We start from the raw sequence: 16,335 nt of genomic DNA, 5'->3' as shown, positions 1-16,335 counted from the left end.
CCTCCTGAGGGAAGAGAAGAACGGGGGTCCATTAAATCCTCTCTTTGAAGCAGTGGGGATATACAGAAGTGAGTGGTGAAGAGTAGGCAAATATCCAGATACATTTAAAATTTTATAGTTTGTGTTGCTTCTTGCCAAGAACATGTAGCAGTAGAGTCATTAAGAAAATTTAACCAATTTGGCCCAGATATAACGGAACTGGAAAGTAATCATATTTTAATTCTTATTTCAGTTGGTCGTATCATATTTCAACTTTTCTCTGATGTCTGTCCAAAGACCTGCAAAAACTTTCTCTGCCTATGTACAGGTAACTTGTTTTGCTATTGTTTGTTGTTGTTCAGTTGCAAAGTCATGCCCAACCCTCCACGACCCCATGGACCACAGCACGCCAGGCTCTCCTATGCTCCACCATCCCCCAGAGTCCATCCAGCCCCCCACCTGCTGCACCAGTGACTCCATTCATTTACTTCATCCTTTGCCATCCTCTTCGCCTTTTGCCTTCAGTCATTCCCAGTATCACGGTCTTTTCCAATGAGTCCTTCCCATTAGGTGGCCGAAGTATTTGAGCTTTAGCTTGAGTCCTGCTCATTAGGTGGCCGAAGTATTTGAGCTTTAGCTTGAGTCCTTCCCATTAGGTGGCCGAAGTATTTGAGCTTTAGCTTGAGTCCTGCTCATTAGGTGGCCGAAGTATTTGAGCTTTAGCTTCAGTATCTGTCCTTCTAGAGAACAGTCAGGGTTGATTTCCTTTAGAATTGATTGATTTGATCTCTTTGCAGTCCAAGGGACTCCCTGGAGTCTTTTCCAACACCACAATTCAAAAGCATCAATTCTTTGGCGCTCAGCCTTCCTTATGGTCCAACTCTCACAGCCATACATCACAACTGGGAAAACTATAGCTTTGACTATATGAACTTTTGTTGGCAAGGTGATGTCTTTGCTGTTTGGTATGCTGTCTAGATTTGCCATATCTTTCCTCCCAAGGAGCAAACGTCTTTTAATTTCTTGGCTGCAATCACCGTCTGCAGTGATCTTGGAGCCCAAGAAAATAAAATCTGTCACTACCTCCATTTCTTCCCCTTCTATTTGCCAGGAAGTGAGAGGATTGGATGCCATGATCTTTGTTTTCTTGATGTTGAGTTCCAAGCCAACTTTTGCACTTTCTTATTTCACCCTCATCAAGAAGCTCTTTATTATTTATTTAAAACATGTGTATTCTGCCATTAGAGTGGTATCTGCATATCTGAGTACTGGTGCATATAGGAGGAAAAATAACAGTATTTAGCAAGCTGAAGTAACTATTTACAATGTTTAGTGTCTCACCTTGTGTTTCTGTTCAGCTTGAAACTAAGATATATTGCTTTGGAATATTTAAGCTAGAGATGCATACTTTTCTTTCCTGTAGGTGAAAAAGGAATTGGAAAAACAACTGAAAAAAAGCTCTGCTACAAAGGTTCAACATTCCACCGTGTGGTTAAAAACTTCATGATTCAAGGTGGAGACTTCAGTGAAGGTAGAGTCTAAGACACAATGGATTCCTCTCTCATTAAACAGGCAGAGAATTTATGTTTTAATTAAAGTATCACTTAAATGTAACTCAAAAGCAAATATTAACATGTCATGCTAATTTCTAATTTTATATTTGTAGCTCAGCCTCTGCCAGAGATTCATGGTGATTAATGGCCTTACATTCTTCCCAGGTTGCCAGTGTAGCTCTTCATTTGTATATGAGTAGCCACTAAAAATTTTGTTTTTGATGCATTGTCCTATCATATACTTGAACCTACTCAGGATCTGTAATGAATGTCAAATACTGTTTTTTACAGGAAAATTTCTACATAGTTTTATGACTCAATTATCACTTTTTGCTTTTATAAGGAATGTCATATTAGAAAGTTGGTTGCATTGGAAATTAGACAAATTGACATTTCCTTCAAAGCATCCCTATTTGTGCAGGTTTTGGCTAGAATGTTGTACAGTTCCTCCATGGCAGCTGCTTCTGTGTATGAATTTTCCTGAATTGCTTTTAGTGTACAAAAAGCTATATAGTTATCTAGTGAATTGTCACATGTGACAACTGCCAGGAAAGTCAAACAGATGAAATGTTCAGTATCTTTGCTAGGTGAAGTGACCTTGAATTAGCACTCAGAAGTAAAGTTTTTGGATTATGACTTTGAGTGTCCACCACTTCTCTTTTCATTTAATGTACACCTTGGTTATGGTTTGCATTCTTCATCCTCACTGCAACTCCTGTCTTTATTCTGCACTGAAGGCTAACTTGGAATGTAAGTTTAGTGTCCACAACTATTGAGAGTTTGCATAATGTTAATATTCATTTAGGGAACAATTGCAAGATGTAAAGGAAAAAGTGATTTTGAAGAAGTGAACATTTTTTGCCTATTTTCTTTCAGAATTGTGTGTAAATTTTCTGCTCACACAAACCCGTCATCTTCGCACACATACCATGTTCTTTCAGGATGCCTCTTTCCCACATTTACCGAACCCCTTAGAAAACAGGAAGAGGAAAATAAGCCCTTAGGCACTAAAAAAATAAAAAGTACCTCCTGTGTTCTGTCCACACTTAAAATAGTATCTTTAATACGTGATTCCTCTAAGGTTGTAAGCTGTGTAGAACTATTTACATTAAATAGATTTAATTTAAGCTATACCTGGTTTTAAAGTAGCCAGATAAATCAGGTATTCAGAATTAAGAATGTGTTATTTTAATCTTAGTGACTTAACTATCCTTAATTATCGAGCATGTGAACAATTCCAGTTTTTAATATAGCTGCCATTAATATGTATATATTTATATTTTAATACTAGGTAATGGAAAAGGAGGTGAATCTATTTATGGAGGATATTTTAAAGGTAAGATCCAATAGTTCTTGATCTGCTGCTTCAGTTGTAAGAGTTTTGATTCCTGATGCATTTAATGAGAAGGGTTTCTTAGATCACCTTTGCATGAGAGTAATGTTGCATGGATATTTATGTGCATGAATTTTAAAGACGTATATTCTAATATTAATGTTAATGGACAAAATTTGTTGCGGCTAACGTAGTGGTTAAACATGACTTCAGCATGGAGGCTAGGCAACTTGATTCATGACAACTCCTATCTTCCTGCCTAAAACTGTCAACATATTCTTTTGTTTATAGAGAATGTGGTCTTTTGCAAAATGAAAAGGTAAGAGACAAAAGCTCAACACAAATTCAAACTGTTCCCCTGCACCCTTCCTAATAAATATATGGACCACTGATAATGAATTTGTGGCTGGGTAAATGTAGCTTGGAGAGAAGCCTACAGATAGTCTGAGTGCCTCTAAGGTGGTCTTCTCTTTGGAGAAGGATATAATTGGGATTCCACATACTTACTCCTGAAAAGTCTAAATCTTCCCTTCCCCCATCCCTGCCCTTCCAAGGTTTGTATGTCTATTGAATTCTCAAAACATTTTTCAGCATGTACTTTTCATAGAAGCAATACATTTATGTATGTTACTTGCTATACTTATGAATGAACTTCAGGAGTTTTATATGGTCAGCTATTGATTTTAAAACAGATGTTCAACAGTTCTTGTTACAGTATTGCTTGGAAATCTTATTGAAGGTAGTTCGATGGAATATGTTTTGTATTACTTTTTAAAGTTGCGTGCATGATTGAAAACAGTTACTTTTTAAGGACACTTCGGTGTCAGCAGATATTGGCCTTTAATAGTAGTCTGTTGACAAATACTTATTCTAAAGGTTTTTTGGTTCTTTTTCTCTAAGATTTTATGATGGGTAAGTACAATTCTGGTACTGTGTATTTGTAGCTTCGTCAAACAGTTCTACCATAATTGTCATGACTTCGTTTACATATGAAAATTATTGTGCGGACTAAAATTAGTTTTGCTCAATACCTCTGTACTTATAATTAAACTAACATTTTATTTTAAATGTTTACTTGTTCATACTGAAGCTGAAAGGAGGACATGGACTTTCTCCTTTGTTCATCAATATTGTTGGCGGGGGGGGGGTGGAATGATGCTATGGCCTTAGCAGATTGATCACTGAGATCTGAGATTGGTTTTGTGGAGTATATGAGTGAGAGAATTAGGGCCAAGTTGTTTTCCCTGTGAATAGAAAGCAAATCAAGTATTCAGTACTGGCTCTAAAGAAAAGGACCCCAGTCTTGCTGTATGCATTCGGCATTTTAGCATGCTGATAATGGGTGGTCTGTGGATTACCGGGAAAGCTAAAGCCCAGCGTTTTTGTTGTTCTACTCCCAGTTTAAGGTTCTGCTGTGTAGTCCTAGTCACTTAAATCTTGGCATGCAGGAGGCCTCCTCTTCAAGGAGACATACTTCTTTTACGTTTATCTACTGATAATCTTTAGCTCGGGGAAAGTATTCTATGAGACACTTTGTTCTTCCTCTCTCTTTTTCATCATTGGACTGAACAAAAGGAGGGGGTCCTACTTCAGTGGTAGTGTGTATGATTTGCATGCACAGGGCTCCAGCTGGGGAAGAGGATTTTGATTAGCAGGGCTGAAGAATCGGTGCCTGAAATCTTGAGCCGCTGCCTGTCACAGCAAACAGAACTGGGCCAGATGGACATGTAAAGCATCCCAACCTATTGCCCTCCAGGTATTTTGGAGTAAAGCTCACCACATTCCTGCCCAGTAGCCGTGATGGACCAGTAGCCATCATGGAAGTTGAAAAACAACATATCTGGAAGGCACCAAGTTGAGGAACTGTGGAAAAAGCCATTTCATAACGAATTACTACTAAGTTTTAAAGTGTAAAGCTGTTATAACGTTTAACATCAAAACTGTCGAGCATTCCTTAATGGTTATTAAGATTTGTTGTTTGTATAAAACCTGCCTCGACTTTGTTTGTGCAGGTTGCTATTTAAATTTTCAAATTTCTCAAGTGAGCTCTTGAAATACCCAAGTTCTTAAGAAACTGACTAACCCCTTCTTTCTTTTCTTTTTTGAAACAGATGAAAACTTTATTCTGAAACATGATAGAGCATTCCTTTTGTCAATGGCAAACAGAGGGAAGCATACCAATGGTTCCCAGTTTTTTATGTAAGTAGATGTAATTTGAGAGTTAACTTTTCTTAAATGGAGAAGCGCTGTTCATGAGAAAGATGGTATTGCTAACATATCAACCTAAAAAGTATTTGAGGGAAGGAAAAAAAAAAAAAGCAAAGGGTATTGGACTTTTTTTGCTTTCCTCACAAAGTGAAGAAAAATCTTGGATTTTGTAGGTAAACTCTTAATTCTAGAATAACTGGCTTTGCCAGAGTTTGTTCAGAGTATAAACATAATTTAAAAAGAGTAAATTATTCAATTTCATTCTTAAACCCACTCCTCAGACAAAATGTTTGTCCCAGTTTGGCCTGCAGCAATGGAACATCCCTGTTCAGACATGTCCCTTTGTGAATCCAGTACATGTGGCCCAGTAATGCTCTCCACTCGTTGCCAAGCCAGTTGGCTTCACCCATGTTCCCATCATGGATTTCATTAAGGTCTTTGCATGTCCATCTGTATTCACATAAGGATCTTCTGCATGGGTGGGCCTTGGGTGGAACAGGTGGGATGATTGGGGATTGGGCTGTAAGTTCACTGAAAGCATGGAGGGAATCTTCTGAAGAGGGCTTGAGTTAGTACAGAATTAATGGATTTTATCCTGGTTCCCTGGTAAGGGTTAATTTACAGACAGCAGGTAAAATCTGTGTACAATGTGAAGAGTTTCTCTAAAGCACCTACTTTGAGTTTGTCACAAGTTTCCCTATTAGAGTAACATGTATACATTCTAAAGGGGGTTTCTGCACACAGTTTGAATCTCTTGAGCTACTTCTGGACTTATAGAGTTAATGAAAAAGTAATGTACTTGGGGATTTTTTGCTCAAAACCTATGCCCTTACCTTGTTAAATTGTCTTTTCAGTCATTCTACTTGATTTTATTAGTGTGCGTTTTTTTTTTCTTTTTTCTATCTTTCAAATTTCTTCAGAGCATTTACAAAAGCACATGCTTTATTCACTGTGGACTTGTGTTTGGGGGAAGATTTGGGTTGTTGTTTGTTGTATATATGCACTGCTGTGTTTGCATTAGTGCTTAATAAAATTACAATCCAGATTGCATTCTTCAATTCTTGGTAAACTTTGCCATCTTTCTTGATGGATAAGAATGAATGGTGCTTCACTGCCTTTTTAAAGAAGTTGCCTAGAAAAACTCAGCCGTTTGTCTGAAAGGAGATCTCTACTGTGATTTAATACAGTTCAGATAAGAGGCATATTTAGGTGGTTCCCTAAGGAATGTCCCAAAAAATGGAAAGTAAATATAACCATAAGAGGAAGGAGTGAGGCTCTTGCCTTGTACTTCACTGTACAAAGATGCGTGTATGTAGTGAATTCTGTTGTCTCGCTTGGCAGAGAGATGGCTTCTCTTGAAACCTAAGGCTGGATTAAATAACTGTGGTAGCTGTTTTCTTAGTCATGCTACCTTTTTCTCTGCTCACACGTTTCCATTTTTAAGCTTATCTGAACTAGAGAAATCGCAACTGCTAATACATCAAGCACTGAAGTACCAATGGGCTCTAAAGTTTCTTTCATATTCTATTGCTTATGTGGATCGGCATTTCATTAATACGAGCTTTAGTAGCTTGTCTCTTACAGGCTGGCTACCTTACAGCAGGAAAAGACCAATGCCAAAGAGTTGATATAGTTGGCTTAATTTTGTGAAATGCTGTACATAAATAGGGTTTATATGTCTTCTTTGCTGGAGTTCACTGAAAGGCACTTTTTCGTGGACACAGATCCAAAGTTTATATTATGTAGAAACTAATTTCAGTGCCTCCTATTTCTAAAATAATAAGCATTTTTCCATCTTTGGGGAGGGAATAAGTCCAAAGCTGATAGTTAACGGTTAAAGATTCTAAAGCTGATTTTAATGTGAGCAGGTTCTGTGCCTGCTTCTTTGGAAACTGCTGCCAGTTTGGCAGGCCTTGCCTTCAAAGCATGAGTTGAGTGCTTTGGAACTGAGCGTACTCAAGCCCATGGCAAATGGTGGAAAAGCTGGTATCAGGCATGTGCAGCGAGGCCCCTGGCCTGGCCAAGTCTCCCTGTATCTGGAGCACTGTTGCTTCCCTGGCCACTGAGACAACGCGCTGGATGAGGGTAGGAGGATGCTGGAGCTGCATCAGCTTCTCGGGATTCTGTGTGGCCACAGTTCCTAGCCTCTGTGGATGCAGGTATTGGTTACAGCTCTGGTGTATAAGCATAGTCTGCTGGAGTTATTTTTCTGTTTCCTCCAATACATGGCCAAACAGTAGGTTCAGCCCCAACTACCTGCCTTTTTGTGGTGTGTTCCTATCCAACCGCATTTTAACTTTGAGGTGTTTGGGGTTTTTTAATGCTCTCTGGCATCACTTTCTGGAAGCACTCCAGTGCAGCATATTTTGTATGTTCACACCTCCAGTGCATGTACTTAGAATTAATATCATGATGGTAAACAAAACCAATAAACACATCATCCAGAACACGGATGCAAGAACAGCACCCCCTTATCCATATGGGGAAACCAATGTTGACCGGGATGGACATTTCATACTGTTGCATGCTGTATCAAGAATAAATACAATTCATTATACTATAATCTGCACTATTCATAGAAACCTACAAATATGAAAGTTGCTACGGCTCACCAGCTCACAGTAAATTTTCCATGATTGGGACTACTTTTTATGTGTAGTTGATTCAAAACACGGACACGCTAGGTCGAATAGAAAGCGCATGGTTAATGTACAGTGGGATGATGCTTCAAAATTTCTTTGCTGTTTAGGAAGACTGCTGCATAGGATGCCTGTAGTTTGGTAGGCAGAATACAAAGGAATGGCTACATGTGATGAAACGCTAAACACTTAGGTAGCATAATGAGAACAAGCCTTGGTCACACACGTTTCCCCATCCACCACCTTTTCTAGTGCAGCCGCCTGAAAGCGATCAAGAGCTGCTGTTTTAGCTTAACGGTAGGTTGCTAACTCTGAACCTTCCTACCGATACCACACTGCCCTTAAATGAGTCTGTGACATAACTTCACATAGAATAATGACACATACCATTCTGGTCACCACGCCTAGAGAAAGATATTGCGGAGTGGGAAAAGGTGCAGAACAGGCCGACCAAAAGGATCAAAAGGGTGGAGCAACTCCTGCATGAGGAAAGGTTACATCGTCTTGCATCGTTTAGCTTAGCAAAAGGGTGGGTAAGGGGGCAGCCTTAAGAGGAAAAATCACGCACAGCATGAAGGAGGAGATTTTTTTTCTCTCTCTAGTATCTACCAAAACCTATGTTCATCTCACAAAGCTGATGGATAGGGAGTCAGGACAGATAACAGGAAGGACTTCACACAGTGCATGGCTAACTATGGAATGCTCTTCTGCAGGAAGTAGTGAGGGCCACTAGTTTGGACAGCTTGAGAAGGATTTGGAGGAAGTCACAGAGGGAACAGCTGTCAGTGGTACTGATGGCCGTGCTGCCTCCTCTTTGAGGCACTGTGCTTGTGTGTGCCAGTTGCTGGGGAACCCGGGCAAAGCAGTGCTGTTGCGCTGGCGCCTAGCGTGTGGGATCCTGTGGGCAGCCCGTAGGCTGCCGTGTGAACTGAATGCTGGACGAGATGGACTCTCTGGTCTGATCTCGCATGGCTCTTTGTTAACTCATGGCTCTGGTAATTCATGAAAACAGGCCAGATTTATACATTATAGCTTCCATTGGATTTGTTTTCTCTGACCATATTTAAGATTAGCCACACTTTGGCCTGGTTTTGACATAATACTTGAAACAAGCAAACATGCTGCTTCTCTTTGCCAAGATTCAGGTGACAGCGCAGCGTTTTGCTGAATCTAAAGAAGATGCAAAAGCTAAACATCTTGCTGGAACAGTACAGGAGCACACAAGACCGAGGCTTGATAATGGCCCACCATCATAGTGCTGAATTGCAGTTAAGCTTTAAATGTGAACCAGCCCAGTAACTTTACTCTATATTATGAAAGAGCTGTATATCTTTGTTACTCAGGGTAGGCCTCTCAGGTTCATGCTCCCAGTTCTGTGTGCCAAGGGGTGAGAACTCGGGGGAATCTGGAAAACAGAGCGCAAAGGGCTAAGGGAGGCCTTCTTTTGAAGGGGAGGGGAAATGGGAACATCCAGCTGCAGGGGAGCAACACCCTCCTGATGTTGCTGGCACTGTTAATTCAGCAGAAAAAAGCCGGCTGTATAGTGCAGGCGCACACTTCCCCTTCTCCGCACGAAGAATCTAGATGCACCTGGCACGTGGTTCTGTCTGCTGAAATTTTGTTTCTGAACAGTTGTAAGTAATGGAAGTTATTTCTCTGAAGCTATTTATCTGAAGAGTATCCAGTCACAGTAGGGAGGCTTCAGAGGGGACGTGTTCTTCCCCCTCGCTTTTCTACTTCAAGCAGTCCTTTGGAGGAAAAAACCTCCTGAATGTTAAGAGAGTGAGCCAGTACGCACGGGCATGCAATATACAAGCACCTGGTCACCGGGCCTTGTGTTGTGCATATCCAGGAGTCATGGGTTCTGTGAGGGTCTTTAATGGCTCGCATGATGAGACATGGCGGCTGTTAAATAGTCAAAATGGCCTCTGCATATGCTGCACCCCATCATGGCTTAAAATAAGTCCTGGTCTACTGTTGAATTGTGTAAACAGGCCATGTTGTATCCGAGCCTGAAAGTGATAGACATTTTTGAGTGTGAACCTCAACTTCCTGAAAATGGTTACCTTTAAGGGAAACAGACAAGCCCTGTGACTCTTCTCATAACTTTCTGTGCATGTTCTAGGTTAACATCATAAATCTCTTTTCACTGGAAATTGTTTCTTAATACTTAGAAACAATCTAAAACGTACATATAGGCTTAACTTAATTATGAATATGCCTGTGGAATTGCCCTAATGATTAAATTGGATGAGTGTGTGCATTTTCACACAATACAAGTTCTATAGTAAATGGGAAGAGCTTCAAAAATATGTTCCCATTAGACTTGGTAAGTGAAAGGAATAATTGTAGCAAACCCGGCACTGAATCATTTCAGCAAGGTTCATTCTTGCAGTGTGGAATGTATTGGAAAAGCATCATTAGCATGTGTATTCATATGCAGGGACAAAGATTTAGGATTGGGTCATCAGCCACTGATCTTCTGGCCTATTAGCATTCAATATGTTAATGTTAAAATTAGGGGGATAATCCTACCTGTTTTTCTACAGCTAACTTTTGGATTTAATCCAACTCTTTGGAAATTAAAGCTTACTGCCTTTAATGTTGTATGTTCTACTCTTTTTGATGGGTGTGTAGAAAAGTCTTTAGAATGAGTGGCCTTTTCAACTTGTGAAAGTGTTTTCTGTGTTTCTAACACTATTAGAATATCATCTTTTCACTAGTCTTCCATAATGGTTTGGTGTCCTGGATAGTACAAATTCACCCTTAGATGTCAAATCACTTAAACCAAGCTTGACATATGTAGAATTACATCCTCCATGGGGGTAAAATATAAGAAAGAATAGACACTTTACTAGAAAAGTTTTAACAGCATATCCATTGTAGTGCCATTTCAGGATAAGTAGGATATCTCTTTACAGGTACAACCCTGAACTTGCTATAACTTTCTAAATATGGACATAAAGAAAATTTAGAGCCCTGCTTTTTAAAGTGTCCTTGGTTTTGCATACACTGTGAAAACTGCATTCACTTGAAAAATATTTTAAATTTGTATTAAACTTAGACTTAGTTTTGCTTGAAATTGTACTACAATTTATTTCTTGCCATTTTTGTGTAAAATTTACAGAAACAGTGTTACATCGTGCGCTCCAAAGGTAATGTCTCATTCCTCTAAGGCTGTGTTCTTTTCTCTTCTCTTTCTGTCTTTCTTGTCCTTTTCTGATCATATGTGCATTAAATCTTGTGGTGTTAAAGTTCTTCTTGGGGTCAGTTCCAGCTTTGAGAAAAAGAGACTTGTTTATCTTCATGATAATACTATTTTAGACTCACAAATAGCTTCATTCTTTCAACTTGGAAAATGTAAGATGATATTTCATGGTACCTTATTTAAAATTGTTATCAAACATTCCTGGAAAAAGTGCTGTCCAGGGTTCCAGAAGCAGTATTTTGTAAGCAGCTCTTTGCATTAGGAAGAATAATACTTAGAACTACGAAAAACTGAGATCAGCTTGTGTTTTTACTACAACAGACTTCCTATGGAAGATACATTGGTTATCTAGACATCTGCCACTTTGTTTAACTTTGAGTTTCAGAGTGTCCAGTTTTTTGGGATATCTAAAACATGGTGGGCAAAAAAAAAAAAAAAAAGCTTAAACTTGTTCTAGCTATTCAGAGGTACAGTGCATGACAGACTTTCTCACTAATGAAAGTATATGAAAGTGTCTTTAAGTATTAACATCGTAAATGGAAAACATTCTTCCATGGGGAAATTTCCAGAGCTGTAATGAGCAATCTTCTATTTAGAAACTGGTAGTGCTTAGAGTTGCTCTTGACTCGGTTACCTTTTGGTAACTTTTTTAAAGCAATCTTAGTCAAGGTTTTCTGTCCCTACTGTTGTAGTTCAAAGTATGCGAGTTGCTTTCCAATATGTCCCTTGGTCAGGCTGATAGCTTCTTCTGGGTAAGGATAAAAGAAGCTGAAGCTGACAGACATAACAACTGCTTTCCGGTCTGTCTGTGGCTGCAGTAGAATTTGAACCTGAGCATCCAGATCCCAGCATCCCAGCTGTAGAAATACCCATTTTTCATGTGTTATTTTAATGAGGAGTGACTGTCTTTATTGTCCATGTCGCTAGGCCCAGCAGTGACCACAGTGGGATGCTATATGAATTGCTGCCCAAAGTCGACCGCCAATATGGAAACGTTTGGTTGCGCAGTCTCCCTCTTGTTTGAAATGCTCAAGCGTGTGCTTAGCGTTCATTGCACTGCGTTTATTTCCTTGACTGTTAAGCATATACTTCAAAGTGCAATGCTGCTCGGTCTTTCAGAGCAGGTAGTGGGACTTGGAGTATACCCTTCTCTCGTGACTGCATTGCTTTTTGCAGCCCAAGCAAGCCAGACTGCCCTTCCTTCACTGCAGGCCCAATAAGCAGGCTCCTCTGTGTTTGCTTGCTGGGTCAGGCGTCCCCTGACAAGCTGCTGTGCCCGCTGTTCTTCCCAGCCTTGCAGCACAGAGGTGCGCTTCCTGCGTGCCTTCCAGCACCCATGGCTAGGAGTGGATCAGGCAACGTACTGCTGTGGTGCTCCAGTGGCCAAGTCCTTGCAGGACCAAGCCATCAAGTCTTCCACCAGCCTCCCTTTTATGCTACGGCAAACGGGAGCAGGGAGCGTCCGTCTCTCCTATTTGGCTGTAGTCCCTGGAGCACCTTGGCCATGCCGTGGCCAGGTGAGCAAGTTCCACACCTCCACACTTCCGTGGCTGCTGCTTAGACAGTGGCACTCAATTGCTCATCTTGGCTGGCTAAAAACTGTGGAACCCCTGATTTATGGGAAGCATTTACTGGAACATACGATTTACTCTAGGAGAATGGGGCGTTCTCTAGGCATTGGAAGAGTGCCCTTAATCTCGAGGAAGAAAACTGCAGCCGTTTTTTTCTTCTTCCTGCAGAGGCACTCTGTGCGGTGTAAGGAAGAGGCATACATTATGCTTCGATTGTGTTTTTGCCGAAAGCCTGTGGGGCCATCCTTTCGTAGAGGTCTGTCATTGGACTACCCTCTTGCCAGATGGGAACTGAGGGAGCCTAGTTGTTGTTACAACTGTTGGGTTGTGTGGCTGGAAAGGGGGCAGTAGTGATTGTATCATGTTCGAATGAATAGCAGCATTTATCTCCGGTTGCCATGGATTAGAACTTCATTAGGATGGAACTGAAGTTCATACATTTAAAGTTTAGAGTACAAGTCATTGGCTGGTTTCTCATGCAGCTCCTGTTGTTATTTCAGCACAGTGTTCTTAGAAATCAGTTTGAAAGTAGTTTTGATTTTTCTGAAGTACCCCCACATGTGGGTGCACGCAAATTGGAATATTTTCAAGAAGCTCTAGTTCTTTCAGACAGTGAATTCTATTTTATTTTTTAAAAAAAACTGCAGCTTTTAAATAGATTCTGAAAGATAGTCCAGAACCTGTGAATATTAAAAAAAAAAAGCCAAATGGTGTAAATGAATGAGGCTGCAATCCCATGCACGCTTAACCTCTTAAGAAAGCCCTATGGAATTCAGTGGGATTTACGACTGTACAGGAATAAACTGTAAGCATATATGTGTTGTTTGATGGTTTGTATATTTTAGTTACTACTTTTCTATAGCAGTAGCTGTAAGCCAGTCTCTGATGAAATGACTTAGACTTGATTTGCAAGCGTACCAGGGTTGGGTCGTTTGCAGAAAATGTTTTGTCTTTTTGCGTCTTAATAGATTTGGCTATTAAATTTGTATAGCATTCAGCTGCAGTAGCACCCTCTTTTATTTTTATGACACTTAAATAGTATTGCCAAGAAGCAGATTCCATTTCTGCACAGTGGACCAGTGCAGCCCTTGCTGCACTAGATGAAATCTGCAAATCCATGCTAATATTCCAGTTTTTGGCTCTGCTTGAACAAGTTGATCTATTTAGATACATGCATGCATTTCACCTGGAATAGTGGAAAAAATGAAATGTGATGTTGTGTTGTAATATGATCAAAAAGATGATCTAGTCCCTGCATTTAGTGTGAATCTGGGGTTTATATACAAAATTAACTGTTCTATTTTTTTCTCCCCTTTTTGTTATATGTGCCATTCTGCCTTTTTACCTTCTCATCTGAACACCTGATTTTTTTCCTAAAAATGTCATCTCATGTATGTTGGTGTTCTGCAGAACTACCAAGCCTGCTCCTCACCTTGATGGGTAAGTCACATTTTAAAATTTCCTGCACATTAGGAAGAATCCAGGAGAGAGAACCTCTTCTGAACACACCTGCTTAAGAGCAAGTATGGCTGAGACTTTGAATTTAAGCTGTGGTGACCGAGCGTTGACTGATCGCATTCCTTAAGTTATGCCACAGGGTGCTTGCAATGTTCGGAGATCCCTGTCGGATGGACATGATAAGCATATAGTACAGGAGGGGCATGGAAAAAGCATTTTTCCATTTATTTTAGAGTAGTGTGCTTTTTGCCTCTGTTGTGGGGGGTACTTTTTGGCAGTGAAAGTAGAAGCCCTGAATCTCTTGAAACAAACAGCTTTTCTCAGAGTTTCTGGAACAAGCTGCACCTATAAACAAAGTAAAAATATCTTCCTTTTAAAAGACTTGATTTCTTTTTCACTCTGATAACTCAGATGTATATAATAAATTCTATAATTTACACCCCCATATGCTACTTAATTAAAATATAGTGTGATATTTTCAGAATTATTGACCTGCATTTATACAAAAGTGTGGAACATCTTTGATCCAACCTTTAAAAAAAAGAATATTTTTCTTCTTAAGAATTGCATTGTTGCAAGAAGTCACTCTATGCAGCTCCTGCTTCTATATAAACCAGTGTGCCTTTTGCATCTTGTATTTTTTGCAGAGTACATGTTGTCTTTGGACTGGTTATTTCTGGTTTTGAAGTAATAGAACAAATAGAGAATCTGAAAACCGATGCTGCCAGTAGACCTTATGCAGATGTGCGAGTTATTGACTGTGGAGTGCTGGTTACGAAATCAGCCAAGGATGGTAAGCCCTTCCATTCTGCCTGAGTTGGGTGAAAAGAGCTCAGAATTTGCACTGGTTCTAGACATTCTATGGGATTTAATTTGAATTAAAAATCTGGAAACAACTTTTTAACACACCTTGACTGCTTTCATTTTATAACATTATACGAAATGTAAGCACGTTATATCACTGCATTTGAGGGAAGTGGTCTCATGCTGGATATTTAACAGAACATACCTGCTACAGGATAGTTATAACTAATCCTAGGATGACCTAGAAATATTAAAAAGCCTTATTAAATTAGTTTGAAATGTTTAGTTTATATATTGTTAATTTGTTTTCTATTTTTAATGTATTATATTTTAATTTATGTTGTGAGCCGCCCCGAGGCTTCGGGCGGCAGAGAAATGTTTTAAATAAATAAATAAATAAATAATATAGGTTACAAGAAGCTTCAATGGATTGCTGTCCATTTCCTGAGCTCTGATTGTGGTTTACATAAGCCATTTTCATGACCGAACTGTCCACATACAATTCATTTGCTAATTCATATATTGGTACCATACTCTTTATGATACGGCTTGAAAGTAAACGGGTTTATTACTTTCACTAAGAAAGGCTTGCTTTATCCAAATGTGATTTCAGCTTTAGTAGACCTCTTTACCTTCCCCCTCCTCTTCCCCACTCTGTCCTTGGCCTCAGAATGCAGTACAGCAAGCATGCCAAACATTTTTACCCCCAGAATAACTTGCTAGCTTGAAGGACTTTGGAAGGAAGAGGATTTGTTGAGCCTGTGCAGATGCCATCCTAGGGGCATGGTTTCAGCGAGCATGAGAAATAGACTGCTCCATTCATACATTGCACACAGACGTCTTTAACCAGTTAGTGCATGGAACCTTAGTTACAAATAATAAAAATGGATTAATGTATTTTGCGGCCAGCTTCAAGAAAGCAAAATTAAAAACAAACTAACTTTGAGAATCAGCCGTGTACTTTCAAAAATCATCTAGAGGAAAGACGTCTTCAGGGCCATTAAAAAGAGAGAGAAGTATTAAGATAGAGACCTGACAAGAAAAATGATAGCAATAAAAGTCCAACCAGCTGCTGATAGGACTGTTGAATGTAGTGCTAACCCATGGCATGGGCTGTGGAATTCTGAGTAGTCACAATGTTGCGAATATGGCAGTATTAATAAACCATGGTTATTATCCATGAACAATGCAGAAAAAGAACTTAGGGTATTTGTTGTGTTGTAAGTTACGGCAGTTTAACCTATGGCTTCTCATTATGTATGACTGCAGAACAATAGGGGGGGGTTGCTAGGTTGCAGAGAAAAGCAGTCAAAAAGTGTAACTGCTGTACAGATCTGAAGTACAGCATTGTAAAGGTGTTTGGAATACAGAGAAGGGGTAAAGGAGAAGGAGCAAAAATGCCAGGAATGAGAAACAAACAATTGTTTGATAAGCTGTCTGCCAGACAAACCTGGCTACAGTGGCAAACCATGGGTTAAATAAACATTTAGCATTGTGCTTGAACCAAGCCAGAGAACCAGCAGGGCAAGTTTCTATCTGGAGTCTGGGTAAGTTTTCTTAGGGCAAATAGCAGTAAACCATG

At 39.7% G+C, this 16,335-nt stretch overlaps 1 protein-coding gene across 8 annotated transcripts in view; it reads left to right on the top strand.

Moving 5' to 3' along the window:
- The window catches only part of NKTR (natural killer cell triggering receptor), a 35,687-nt gene that overhangs the window by 5,824 nt on the left and 13,528 nt on the right, over positions 1 to 16,335 (top strand). For 4 of the 8 annotated variants that reach the window (XM_044425254.1, XM_044425255.1, XM_044425253.1 and 1 more), the window contains 6 exons: positions 233 to 307; positions 1,403 to 1,510; positions 2,824 to 2,868; positions 4,977 to 5,064; positions 13,902 to 13,931; positions 14,597 to 14,742. In XM_044425254.1, the coding sequence (XP_044281189.1) occupies positions 233 to 307; positions 1,403 to 1,510; positions 2,824 to 2,868; positions 4,977 to 5,064; positions 13,902 to 13,931; positions 14,597 to 14,742 (492 nt within the window). Of the gene's footprint in view, positions 1 to 232; positions 308 to 1,402; positions 1,511 to 2,823; positions 3,185 to 4,976; positions 5,065 to 10,839; positions 13,932 to 14,596; positions 14,743 to 16,335 lie in introns of those variants that run through there. The other 4 variants (XM_044425256.1, XM_044425257.1, XM_044425258.1 and 1 more) reach the window with 4 other exon arrangements.

The sequence above is a fragment of the Varanus komodoensis genome, unplaced genomic scaffold (assembly GCF_004798865.1).
Source record: "Varanus komodoensis strain SLA01 unplaced genomic scaffold, ASM479886v1 scaffold15, whole genome shotgun sequence".
In the NCBI taxonomy this organism is placed as follows: Eukaryota; Metazoa; Chordata; class Lepidosauria; order Squamata; family Varanidae; genus Varanus; species Varanus komodoensis.
The sequence above is the reverse complement of the archived record's forward strand: the minus strand, read 5'-3'. Positions and strand labels throughout refer to the sequence as shown.